This window comes from Myodes glareolus, chromosome 25 (assembly GCF_982192425.1).
Source record: "Myodes glareolus chromosome 25, mMyoGla1.1, whole genome shotgun sequence".
NCBI classification, from domain to species: Eukaryota; Metazoa; Chordata; class Mammalia; order Rodentia; family Cricetidae; genus Myodes; species Myodes glareolus.
This window is the reverse complement of record NC_142050.1, coordinates 2,024,931-2,038,081: the sequence shown is the minus strand read 5'-3', so window position 1 is coordinate 2,038,081 and position 13,151 is coordinate 2,024,931. Positions and strand designations below refer to the sequence as shown.

Genomic DNA, 13,151 nt, shown 5'->3' with positions numbered 1-13,151 from the left:
AAAAGATACGGAACATACAATGGAGGACTCCACCCAAACCCAATACCCTGATACACCACCCTAGTCCAGTACAATAGCCCCCTTGCAGCCCAGCTGGTGAGCTCACTCAGACTGCTGAGGCAGCGGCTGCATGTGCAGTCTGTCAGGCTCTGTTTCCCCAGCCACCCCTAAGCTGCCACAGCATCAGGCTGCCTGTTTAGACAGACCCCACACTTCAGACTGCAGCCGCTCCCTACTCTCCGTCACCGTGCTCTGCAGGGCCAGGATTCACAGCACTCGGTAATTACAGACCAGTCAGCTGTATTCAAAAGGAATAGGAAACAAAAACGGTTTTGGTAGGCAACATAATGCTTCTATTAGTAAGAAAGAACGAAAATATTAGACGACTTGAGAGTATTTTATGTATACAAATGAGAATAATAAACAGAAGAAGCTTCATATTTTAATGTAACTGATGCATAATTTTGCTAGAATTAAAAACTCACTTTCTAGCCTTGAAGATATGTAAAAATATGCAATTATTTATCTAGAACAGAATCTAACAAGGTAATTTAACAAATGAACAAAATAGTTCCTACAAAAAAATTTAAGGCAAACTTGGGGAAAAAATAGAACCAAATAAAATTCTTCAAAATATGTTAAGAAAAAGGGTTACAATAATGAGATAGTTAAACTAAGTTTAGAATTAAATAGTTCAGTCTTATCAGCTGTTATATTATTAATGAAGTGTTTAAAGGATTTATTTTATAGTAAGTGTTCTAGTTTATAGTATATGATTAAATGAGTATTAAAATTAATGTAGTGTAAATGCTGTCTAAAATATGAAAATCCAAAACTAATCTGTCAACAAGGCTATGAAATGCAACAACACTTAACTGCTAATCACTGAAAATAGAGAAAATGTACATCAGTGTACCTCAGAATTAAAGGTGCAAAGAAACAATTAAAGTCATGGATTTAACTGCAGACAGAGGAAACGCAGGGAGAGAAGGCAGAAGAACAAATCAAATCGCCCGACACTGCCGTCAGGAGCTTGCTAGCCTGCCTCACAAGCTCCACTGCTTTCCCTTGCTCAGGCAGTGGAGCTACACAGATGACAGCATCCGAGATTAGTGAAATTCAGCATCACCCTCAACAGTGAAACAGCAAGGCAAGGCAGACTGGAGGGAAGGAAAGAGACAAAGACACCAAGGCATAAGTGCTCTCAACCTGGCAGAAGAAAGAGGCATTCTCAGAGGACAGAAGAACAGAGAGAAATGCAAGTTTAAACCAAGGAACAAAACAAAATGCAATTCTGAAATTATGCAGCATGACCAAGCAATAAAGAGCCTTGATTTAAAAAAAAAAAAAAAAGCACTCACCAGGAAGCAAAACATACATGTACATGCATTAGAATTCTGTTTTCCTCTAGTTAAAATAAATAACATATGCCATTGTGTTCCACACTGTATCCACAATAAGCATAAATGTTCCATATTTTATTAACCGAATACAGCAGGCAGGATTATTTTAGCAGACTGTCAGGAAACAGGTACTTGATGTTTTAGAGCTGCATCCCCAGCCTCACACAGCTTGAATACATTACCACCCAAGCTGCTCTTCCACTTTATTACCTGAGGTAGATAAAGCTGCGTGAGCAAACACACGAAATGCGCATATGAATATAAGTTTATGAAAAATGATCGTAACAGGTATTTCAGTCAATACCTCTGCTTTAGCCAGGCTACTTCTTATCTCATTCAACATAAAAACAAAAGATTTTATGGGGATTCAAATACATAAACAATTTAAGCCCTCGAAAGATGTTATGAAAACATTTCCAGGATGTTTATGGTTTCTAAGGAACAAAACAATCACTTTACAAAGCAATTTCATACTAAGGATTCATCTCTTAAGAAAATGAATCTGTGCTTAAAAAAAAAACCTATAAATTTTGCATTCAGCAACTACTTTTAAATTATCCAAAACTCCATACTAATTGAGTCAAGGTGAATCCAAAAGTAAGTAGATGTACTTACATAACACCCCCTCGCAGCTAAAACACACAAGGGCTAAAAACCTAGCAGTCAGTTTGAGGCTTTTATTCTAACAAATTACATAATTTATGTCATGGAAATTGACATAAAACTCTTCAGTTCATAGGTCAGGATCAAAATTGCAAAAAATTAGTAGAATAAATACTGGAACCTCAGTATTTTATTACACCACAGTTTACATTATGTTTGATTATCTACCTAGATGGCAGAGAGACTAGAGATAGAGAGAGAGAGACGGGGAGAGGGAAAGAGACTGCGTGTATTTTGGAAGGACAGTGGGAAGGAGACATTTGCCGTGTGTTTCCCTGTCTTGCTTTGCTTTCTTTAATCTGTCAGCATTCTCTCACCAGCCAGGACGGCAACACAACAATGGCATTCTTTTATAACTGCTGCAGCCAGAAGCTACAGTCTAATAAAGCTAACATTGTGGTAAACCTCTAACTGAAAGCAAAAAATAAATAAACTTAGTTACCAAAACCTATACACAGAGAATAGGAAGAAAAAATACGATTTTCAATATTCGATCAGTATTATTAAAGTCATAAATCACTGAACAGATAGAGAGAGGTGTGATCTACTTCCAAATAAAACAATTCAAAACCTATTTTCAGATCTCAGATACCCTAAAACCATGTACCACGTAAGATTATAATGAACTGCAAGACGTCTGATTACAGAGGGAAATGGCACAATTTCTTATATTCCCACTAGAACAACAGTAATAATCTATCAAATGCAGTGGCTTCCTCAGTTTGTTTCTGTGCTTTAAATAAAGCAGGCTTTTAAACCGTTTTCTCCGGGTTCTCGGCGCCATCTTGTGGAGTGCTGATTACATTACAATTTAAAAGGAGGGCTCACCTAAATAATTTATGAACATTTGTACCAGGCTGCTAATATAAGACTATTTTATCCAGACTTACAATAAAATTAGGTAACAAAAGAATTGTAATCATTTTATACAAAAAGCAAGCAATGAATAAAAATGATTTTAACGATACAAATGTATTGCATTTGATAGTTTAAAGAAAATCACAAAAATGAGACATCATACAATCATACAATTTTATATTTGACCCTTTGCCAAACATTTGTACTTATATCTTGTACAGTTAAAATGTCAACCTAATGTTGAGACATGGTCAGTGGTAGCGCACACCTTTAATCCCAGCGCTCAGGAGGTAGTCCAATTCAAGACCAGCCTGATTGATCAACAGAGCAAGTTCCAGGACAGCCAGGACTACGGAGAAACCCTGTTTTGAAACTCCAAAAAAGAAAAGAAAAGACAACCTAAGTCTTTGATTTTATTATATTTCTAGATTTACTGATGAAAAACACTGAAGATAATGACAATGAAAACATAAAATATTCCTTTTTTTTCTTTCTTTCTATCTTTTTTGGTTTTTGAAAGCAGGGTTTCTCTGTGTAACAGCTCTGACGGTCCTAGAACTCACTCTGTAGACCTGGCTGGCCTTGAACTCACAGACATCCACCTGCCTCTGTCCCCCAAATGTTGGAATTAAAGGCATTTGCCGCCACCGCCTGACAGACACATTAAAATTTTTAAGCTATCTTTAAAAATGATTCTCAGCTTCAATGAATATTAAACTGTCTGCCACTGCTGAGATACTAATGCTGGAGAGAAGACACAAGACAGAGAATCAGAGAAAATCCAATGTACCTTCCTTGTTTTTCTTTAGTTTTAATGTCTTTCTAGACCCTTCCAAAATAATAAGATCTGTGCCAAGGAAAGTCATCAGAGCACCCCTAGCCTCAGTGCTTTCCAGATTCTTTTAGCTCCCACGTCCAGGACAATCTTCAGTCGCCGACTCTGCATTTTAAATGTCCCTCAAAGTCAGCACTTCTGCATTTCTCCACGTCATGTCTGTCACCCGTCCAACACAGTCGCACCAACACCATCGCTTTTCTGAACCATTCCAGAGGACCCTGCACTCCTCCACCATGAAGATGACTCCCAGCCAACCACCCAGTACTTAACATGTCTCAAAATACAATTAATAAACAAAAACAAAAAGAAGGCCCTCTGGCTCATCAGACATACACAGCGACACACTGTTCTTCAGTTCCCCCTCACTGCCCTCCTTTTCCTAGCAGCATGAAATCTGTAAATAGTAATCATTTTAACCTAACCAACGACAGTATGTTCCATCCTAATAATCCACTCCTGTACACATTGTTCTTTATTCTAGAGCCCTCCAGTATGCCACAACTTAAGCTAATCTATTTCTTTCCTGAGTTGAGAGTTCCTTCTTCCAAACTAAAAGATAGTATAATAAAGAAAAAGAAGAAAACATTTCCTGCATTAAATTTGCAAACTGAACTGTTCACATGAATATTATGGAATTAAAATCTACAATAGATCAGACTTAGTATAAATTGATTTTCACTTGCTTATTCAAATTCTCTGTCCAAAGAAAAAACACAATTAAATATACTTTGAGGCTTGGAATGCTACAGTGTTAAAAAACAAAAAGAAATGAGCTCATTCATGAACAGAGGGATTATTTTCAATGTTCTACCTATATTCTGATGAGTGTGAGGAGGCCATTAAATGGAAGCATTTAGGTGGTTCTTCACTGCATTTAAATTGTATAAGTAGCATAAGTAAGTATCGATATATCCATCTTAACCCACCATTGAGTAGCTTCTAACTGGAGTTCTGTGAATGCTCACTCAGTGCAGTTTACTTTAGCTCTAATGCAGAATGAATATCTATATCCTGCATTCTCAAAGTTTAATTCCAGTAATATACTGTATTTTCCATACAACAGATTACTAAATTCACAATCCAAATTTCAAAATCATCTCTGGAACATATATCACCTCTGTAAAACAACATGAGGGGAACACACTTCAAGTAGAGTACCCAGACGCACTGGGTACTCACCAGCTAACCTCTTTCAAGGTTTTTGTCATAATTTACAATCGCCTCATTTCCCATGGGCCTTCCCTGATGTGAATGCAGCAGAGGAAAGACAAGCTTCGCCAAGGACCCTGCCTTACCACTGCTGTAGGCCATCTCCTAGAGTGTGTCTAGCACACAGTCAGTGCTTCGCCGAGGACCCTGCCTTACCACTGCTGTAGGCCATCTCCTAGAGTGTGTCTAGCACACAGTCAGTGCTCAAAATTGTTACTGAAAATTCGCGGGGAGACTAGAAGAAGAAAGCATCAACCTTCAGAATGCAGGATGTATATATTCACTCTGCACTGAAGTTAAAGTAAGCCACAGTGAGTGCGCAATCACAGAACTCGCGCTCTCTTAGTGATCAGGCTCAGCAGCAGATTCACATCAAACTCAGTGATACCAGAGTACCACCATTCTCAACTGCATGGCTCTTAGGTGTCAGAGCCACGCAGAGAGAGCGTAGCAGCACTGCAGTCTCCTTGGAATGTTGTCAGCAAGCAGATAATGAACAGGCATGAGGCGCTTGGGAAGCTGTCTTACTATAAGACCAGCTGCAGCTTACATCAGAGACAGCACTTCCTATTAGCTACTTTACCATCCAGTAACTCCTCAGTATGTGCCAAAAAGACCAGTGCTTAGATAAGACATTTACCTGAACCATTTTCACTTGCTGATCCTGTGACCCCAGACAGTATACTCTACCCAGAGCCGAATATCTCAAAGAAATACAGTAAAAGGTCCATTGGAAAACTATGCATAAATCCTCTGCCACCACTGTTGCAAGAAACATCAGGTCTTGAGGTTTAAAGACAACAGACCATTCCTATTAAGAAATTCATGTATATTTAATGAGATTCACTCATCAATATGATATTGATTCTGTAGCATGTAATACAATCAAATTCAATGTATGTCCACAATGTATAATCATCTTTTATTCTGCATCAAATAAAGACAACTGCTATCAGTTAGAATGTACGGTTAGTTCTCACTTCCTAACTGTACCACATCCATTCATAACATATTTTATAATTTCATATACACATATATAGATGCCTAAGTCTCTGTCTGAATTACTTCATGCAAAAGGTTTATTAGTGAGCCAGGAACCCTTTCCTTCCCCCTCCCTTTTTCGGGGCCTAAAATCCCCCAGCCCAGCCTGGGTGGGCACCGGGACAGGGCGGTGAGTGCAACCGGGCAGGAGGGAGTTCCTTTGTTTTAATAGCCTGCCTGCAGCAAGAACCTTCATCTGGCGATGGATGGAGATAGAGACAGGACACACATTGGAACACTGGACTTAACTCCCTAGGTCCAAACGAGAAGCAGAAGGAGGGAGAACGTGAGCAAGGAAGGCAAGACCAGAGGGAACCTTCATCTGACGATAGATGGAGATAGAGATGGAGACCCACAATGGAGCACTGGACTGAACCCCCAAGGTCCAAATGAGGAGCAGAAGGAGGGACAACATGAAAAACAAACTCAGGACCGCGAGGGGTGCGTTCACCCACTGATACAAGGGGACTGATCGAATGAGAGCTCACCAAGGCCAGCTGGACTGGGACTGAACGAGCATGTGATCAAACCGGATTCTCTGAATGTGGTTGACATGGGGGCTGACTGAGAAGCCATTGACAATGGCACTGGGTCTTGTTTCGTCTGCATGTACTGGCTTTTTGGGATCCTAGTTGTTTGGATGCTCACCTTCCTAGACCTGGAGGGAGGGGGGAGGAACTTGAACTTCCCACAGGGCAGGAAACCCTGACTGCTCTTAGGACTGGATGGGGGGGAGGAGAGGGAGTAGGGGGGATGGGAGGGTATGGGGAGGAGGGGAGGATGTGGAAATTTTTATAAATAAATAAATAAGTAAATAAAAAAGGTTTATTAGCATTTTATCATATTGTGACACTATGCTGTGTCTCAACTCCAAAAAAGGTTAAACAATAAGTGCAAAATTTACTCCATTGGTGAAAGTCTGTGAAGGAGATGGGAACCAACACTGGCGTGTAAGAAGCCTCACACCCCAACTGAACAAGAAAAATAACTGAACAAGAAAAATCCTGTATTAAGGAAACAGCACAGAGGCTGACAAGGGTGCGAACTGCTGTGGTGGGACTGTAATTAACTAGAAACTGACCTACCATGCAATCCCGTGTCAGTCCTGTGCATTTACCCAAAAGACTCCTGGCAACATAGCACATACACACTTGCACATCAATGTTCACTGCAACATTAGTCACTACAGCTAAGCTATGGAACTAACAGATGTTTCCAACAAGGAATGGATGAAGAAAATGTGGTTTATGTACATAAAAGAATGTTCTTCAGTCATGATGTAATTTACAGGAACCCAGACAAAATGATCATATTAAGCACAATAACTCAGTCTCAAAGATGGCTCGTGCGTACTCTCTCGCTTACAGTCCAAGACTAACAAGAGATAAAACTGGGTGCACACAGATGACATGAAAGTAGAAGCTAAACTATCTGGATAAGAAAAGGGACAACCAGGGAGGGTGAAGGCGCAGAGGGAGCAGATAATGGGGTGTGGAGAGGAGTGTGCTCGCTCAAGTACATTATAAAGGTGTACGAAAATACCCTTACATAGTCCCATATAATAAATTAAAAATATAAAAGAAATTCTAGTAAGAAAACAAAAGCTTCTTGTATTGAGATGCCAGACACAGCAGAAGAGTGTTTTTAATTACAATACTCAGGGGCTGGAGGTTTAATTCAGTGGTAGATTACTTTCGGAGCAAGCAGGGGACCCTGGTTTCAATTTAAAAAAAAAAAAAAAAACAGCTGTTTAAAAAAAAATCAGACCCATACAATGATCCTCAAATTAAAAAGATTTGCAAGCCTTTATCTGTGGCAGAGCCGCAATCCACAGACACTGATGGCAAGGTTAACAATGCCTGACAGTCTCTAGGGAAAGAAAACCAGCTAGCTTTCAAGTGGCATGCATTAAACTTGTAAACTGAGATGTTCACATGAAGATTAAAAAATTAGAATCTGAAATATATCAGACTTAGTATAAGTTGGGTTTCACTTATTTATTCAAAATCCTCTGCCCAAAGGAAAAACATAATTAAATATACTTTGGGGCTCGGGATGCTTAGCATTAAAAAGTCAGTTAGTAAATTATTTTGCCTTACACTGTCAAATTATAGCAAAAAGTATAATATACATATATATTTGCCTTCAAGTCAAGAATTTGATATAATAAACCCTAACTTTATTAATTCTGTAGTGTTTACTAGTGACTCATACTGCATCCCCCTCATAATGAAAGCAAAAACATCACCTAGCTTATCCCAGTATCCACCTGCTGTGGGAAGCAGAGCTTCAGGAAAGCAATTAGTACCCAGAGGCAGTCAGTCTGCTCTTGAGGAAGTAAAAAGTCACACCATATATGTAGATCAATACCTTTCCAGGGACCCGAAGACTCTCAAAGGCACCAAGATCACTGAGGCTCTCTGGAGGGCTTTTCAGACCCTTTAAAAAAAAAACAAAAACAAAAACAAAATGAGACAAACACAATTTAAATGTGCTAAAGAACCGTAAAAGGCTAGAACACACCTAGTGATACAGACATGACAGTTTTAAAATGAGATTTTCCTTCTTCAAAATACAGAGAACATACACTCTAAGAACAACCATCCCTTGACGCATACGGCCTGCTATGAAATCAAGTAAGTTTGCGCTTTGAGTATTTTAAAGTAAGAGAGTATCAGCGGCACTGTCAGCACAGAACCAGAAGCCTAATTTAGCCACAACCTTAAAACAAGCAAGAGAAAGGAATCATAACAAAGACTCCTACAAACACACATTTATTTAAATCATTAACAAATTCACCTTTAAAAGGACCCAAGCTGTATGGTTTACAGATAAAAAATACACTAACCAACTGATCTAGTTCAACCCTTTTAAAAATGTTAATTAAAACATAAGACCTTTGTTAACCTTGACTATTTCTCACTAATGTAGCTAATTCATGTTGCCTAAGATAAGATAGAAACTCCATGTCTCATTGCACTGAGGTACCTTCTATATGCACATTGGTTGAAGGATTCTGAAAGCCTTACATATACCAAAAAAAAAAAACAAAACTAGGAAGACAGAAAGAACTCAGCATTTAAACTCCATTTCAAAGACTCATCTTAAAAATATGCTATTTAAAGAAGTGGACAATAGTCTTTAGGAAAAGTAGACACTATTTTGAAGAGAAATTTACAACATAGCCACATTGCCCTTTTGGACTCCTTACACACTGAACTATACAGTGTACTTCTGTCAGTTACTTGAGGCTTAACCGCTGTTCTATGGAAGATGCAGGACGCTTACCGCGCTTGCTATGAAGCAGCACCTGCCACATCTGCAGGTTTACAACCAAGTTTTCTACCATTGTACCCAGACTATCCACCCCACTTGTCCTTTTTTCCTGTTACCACTCTCCCTCCTGTCTCCAAGAAATAGAAAACCAACATACTATCAGCTTCAGACACACAGTACTTCACAGCATAACTAAAGCCTGTGACTAGTAATATTATCCAGGGAACTTTTAAAGATCCCAAGGCCCTACCATGAATCTAATAAATAGGTACTTCTGGATTAGGATCAGTAATTTGCATTTTAACTAGCACCTCAAGTCCAAAGATTGTAAATGCTTCAGAAACACAGTTAGACATTTTCAAAACAATCTCTGGGCCAAATCAGTGAAGTTTAAATACTAAGTGCACACACTTCTTTCACACGTTAAGTCTCGGGGAAAAAGGAAAAAGCAAATGGTATTTGCCTCTGTTGCCCAATGGCTAGCAAAGTTCCCAAGGAGAGCACAGACAAGGAAGGGGGGAAGGGAGAAGGGAGAACGAACAGATGGGGGGGAGGGATGGGGGAGAGGAGGAGGGAGGGAGGCAGGAAAAAACAGACAGGGGGGAGGAAAGAGGGAGAGATAGGGAGAGGGAGAGAGGGAGAGAGAGAGAATGAGAGTTATTGGGTGGGCTCCAGTCTCCAACTACTTTGTTCTCAGGGCAGCACGTCCCTGCCTGCAGCCTGCAGCTTCCGGACACTTACTAGGTAGGCTCAAGTCTAGTTGTCTAGTATGACTTGCAATGGAGTATGTGGGATCTGCTGCAAGGCTTGGGCTGTTTGTCCTATCTTGGACTTCTCCCCAGCAGCTCACATGATGGCACAGCATCAAAAATGGCAAGGCTGACTTAGACAACTAAACTGCCATAACACATATATTAGATATACAGCATACATATAGGAAAGAAAAGCAGCATTAATGAATGATACTGTTACTCAAATACCATTTTCATAGTGTAATTAGCATTTTTTTCCTTTTTTTTAAAATTTTAATTCATTTTATGTGCATTGGTGTGAAGGTGTCAGGTGCCCTGAAACAGACAGTTGTTAGCTGTCATGTGGGTGCTGGGAATTGAACTCAGGTTCTCTGGAAAAGCAGCCAGCGCTCTTAACCGCTGAGCCATCTCTCCAGCCCATAATTAGCATTTCTTTAAACATGTTTTGAAGGTTAACTAATGTGACAGAAATCCTTGAGTGAATACAGCATGTCTTTCTCTTTCTCTAGATGCTAGACTGTAATGTAAGTATGATACATACCTGTAACTAGAAAAAGGTTTCGCCTCTAAATTACCATACAATTATCAACAGTAAGCATGGCAGCATTCTCCCAAATGTACAAAATACGAATAATAAAAGTTGGAAGCACTCTGTCAGGAGCCAGCAGAGTGGAGTGGATTCCAGAAGAAACCACCTGGTTTGTACCCTGACTGGCAGCCTGGCACATCCTACCCAGCCTTCCTTTGTGATATACTCCAGGCCAGGGGTTGTAATAAAGAATGACAGCCCCCATGAGAAACCAAAGCGGGCCAGAAAGCTTGAAACTGGTAAACATTCCTTGAGTCTTAATCATTATTCTTAGAACTATTAGGATCACAGAGAAATGACTTTTCTTTGAAAACAGAAATGAAGAAAAAGTAAGAACCTAGATGTCTATAAATATATTTGGCACTCAACTGTCATGTAAGACCACAGGTTGCTAATCCTTTCATTATAAGGTTTTTTTTTAAGTTCAAAATGAAGTCAGTTTTCTGTTGTTTTCATTTAAGGCACAAATTCTTTGTTGTAACTTTGGTGCTCTACTTTTAATAAACAATAACATTTGTTATCATCATTATCCAGTATTTGATTTTTTTCTAATGTTTTTTTAGAATTTAAACATATATAAAATTCAGCATCACTAAGCCTGTTTTTGCACTTTGTTCAAATCAGATCAGCTATGTGAACGTGTTCCCCTTATGGGACCAGCAATCTATGCTCTGCCAGAACAAAAGGACAGCGCAGCTACTTGTGTTCCTTTCTTCTGAGCAAGACCTGCATGTTTATGACTTATTTCTCTCCATCTCTCTCCCTCACATGTTTGTCTTGAGCCTACCCTAGCCAGAATTTCTCCCCCACGACTTCTTAAGTTCTGTTGTCAAGGCTGGAGAGACAGCTCAGTAGTAAAAGCACAGGCTTCTCTTCGAGAGAACCCAGGTTCAGTTCTCAGCAGCCACAACTGTCTGTAGCTCCAGTTCCAGGGAAATCTGACACTCTCACACAGAATGAATACAGGCAAAACATCAACGGACATAAAATAAAAATTAAATAATTTTTATGAACGCAAGTAAACAAGAAGCGCTACTGTCAGGTCCCAAAGCTGATTCTCAGCCAAGTCTTACCTGGTGGGTCTACTGCAGCTTTCCAACCCTTGGCTTTTATGTGTTCTCCCCATCCATTTATTAAGCATCTGCTACATGCTGGTGGTCACTCATACTGCTAAGACTCCATAAGACTGACAGCTCCTTCATATTCTACTCTGCACAATCCATCTCTGAACATTGAGTGAAAAAGGCAGTCCAGGCTTTTCATACATCTACAACAGCCCCACTTGACTTCAGCCAATGCTGTTTGTCAGTTATAGAGTTGTAACTCCTCAAGTTTTATCTATGCTTCAGATTCCTGCCCACAAACTCAGACACATTTGGTGAAGTCTCTACTTTTTCTCTAATTAAATATCTAGGCAGCCTTCATATATCAGGTTTTAAAACGTCCTCTCAAATCACTCCCCTCTAGTGTGAACTTTTCTCCATCTCAGAGTGTCATTCTCAATCAACTTGGGTCATCTTTAACATTTACACAACACATGAGGAAATTGTTCACTTCTTTGGTCACCTCCAACACGAGCACTCTGGTAAGGCCCACACGCTTCACCACGTGGGTCATTGCAGTAGCCCCTCAATTCTTGCTCTTTTCCTTCTTCAGTGTATGACTAAAGCAGGAGTAAAATGGTTTTTCTGGAATGCTCTATCAGACTACATGGCTCCTCTGTCAATTCACTCAGAATGAAAGTCATGGTATTTCTAGAACCTGTAATGTTCAGTGTGATCCTGCTTCCTACTTCAGCTCTGGGCTCTCATCCTGACCTCATCTCCTGAGACCTTTCCCTTACTCCCTTTACTCTGCCTACATTGGATCACAAGAGTTCCTCACTCAGACATCTGAATGAGCTCTTCTGATGGCAGTCTGTTCCCTGGCCATCCTCTCTGTCAGGTCTTCTGCATCATCTTCCCACGGGCCCACTCAAGCTTGTTGTTTTTTGTTTTTTGGGTTTTTTTCCTGCAGCTTTGGAGCCTGTCCTGGAAATTGCTCTGTAGACCAGCCTGGCCTCGAACTCACAGAGCCTGCCTCTGCCTCCCAAGTGCTGGGATTAAAGGCGTGTGCCACCACCACCCAACTTCCCACTGAAGCTTTCTATGTCCACCCTGTATGTAAAGATATAATTGATCCTAAACTGTCAAAACTCCTTTACCTTCTTTCCCTCAGGCACGGCTCACCATGTCTGCTTTAGCACTTGTCTATTCTATTCACTGATGCCTCTCCCAAACCTGGAATAGTGCCTGGCACATAATGCTCGATTCAATTTGTTGACTGAACTGAAAGAACGGAGGCCAGCGTAACAGGGAATGAGTAACAGATCTCATCTGAATAAGGCCAGCTCACAGAGCGCATCCTTCCCTGTGAATCTTTTGCAAAGAAAGATCAAAACAGCCAGAGAGAGAACACAAATAAAATTGAAATTTCATAAACCAGAATTTCATTTCACTTTCATATCCATTAATAACATAATA

At 40.0% G+C, this 13,151-nt stretch overlaps 1 protein-coding gene across 2 annotated transcripts in view; it reads right to left on the bottom strand.

The window, feature by feature from the left end:
- Vps50 (VPS50 subunit of EARP/GARPII complex) overlaps positions 1-13,151 on the bottom strand; it is a 130,444-nt gene that overhangs the window by 115,341 nt on the left and 1,952 nt on the right. For both annotated transcript variants that reach the window (XM_087901847.1, XM_087901848.1), the window contains exon 2: positions 8,383-8,451. In XM_087901847.1, coding sequence (XP_087757973.1) covers positions 8,383-8,451 — 69 coding nt within the window. The remainder of the gene's footprint in view (positions 1-8,382; positions 8,452-13,151) is intronic.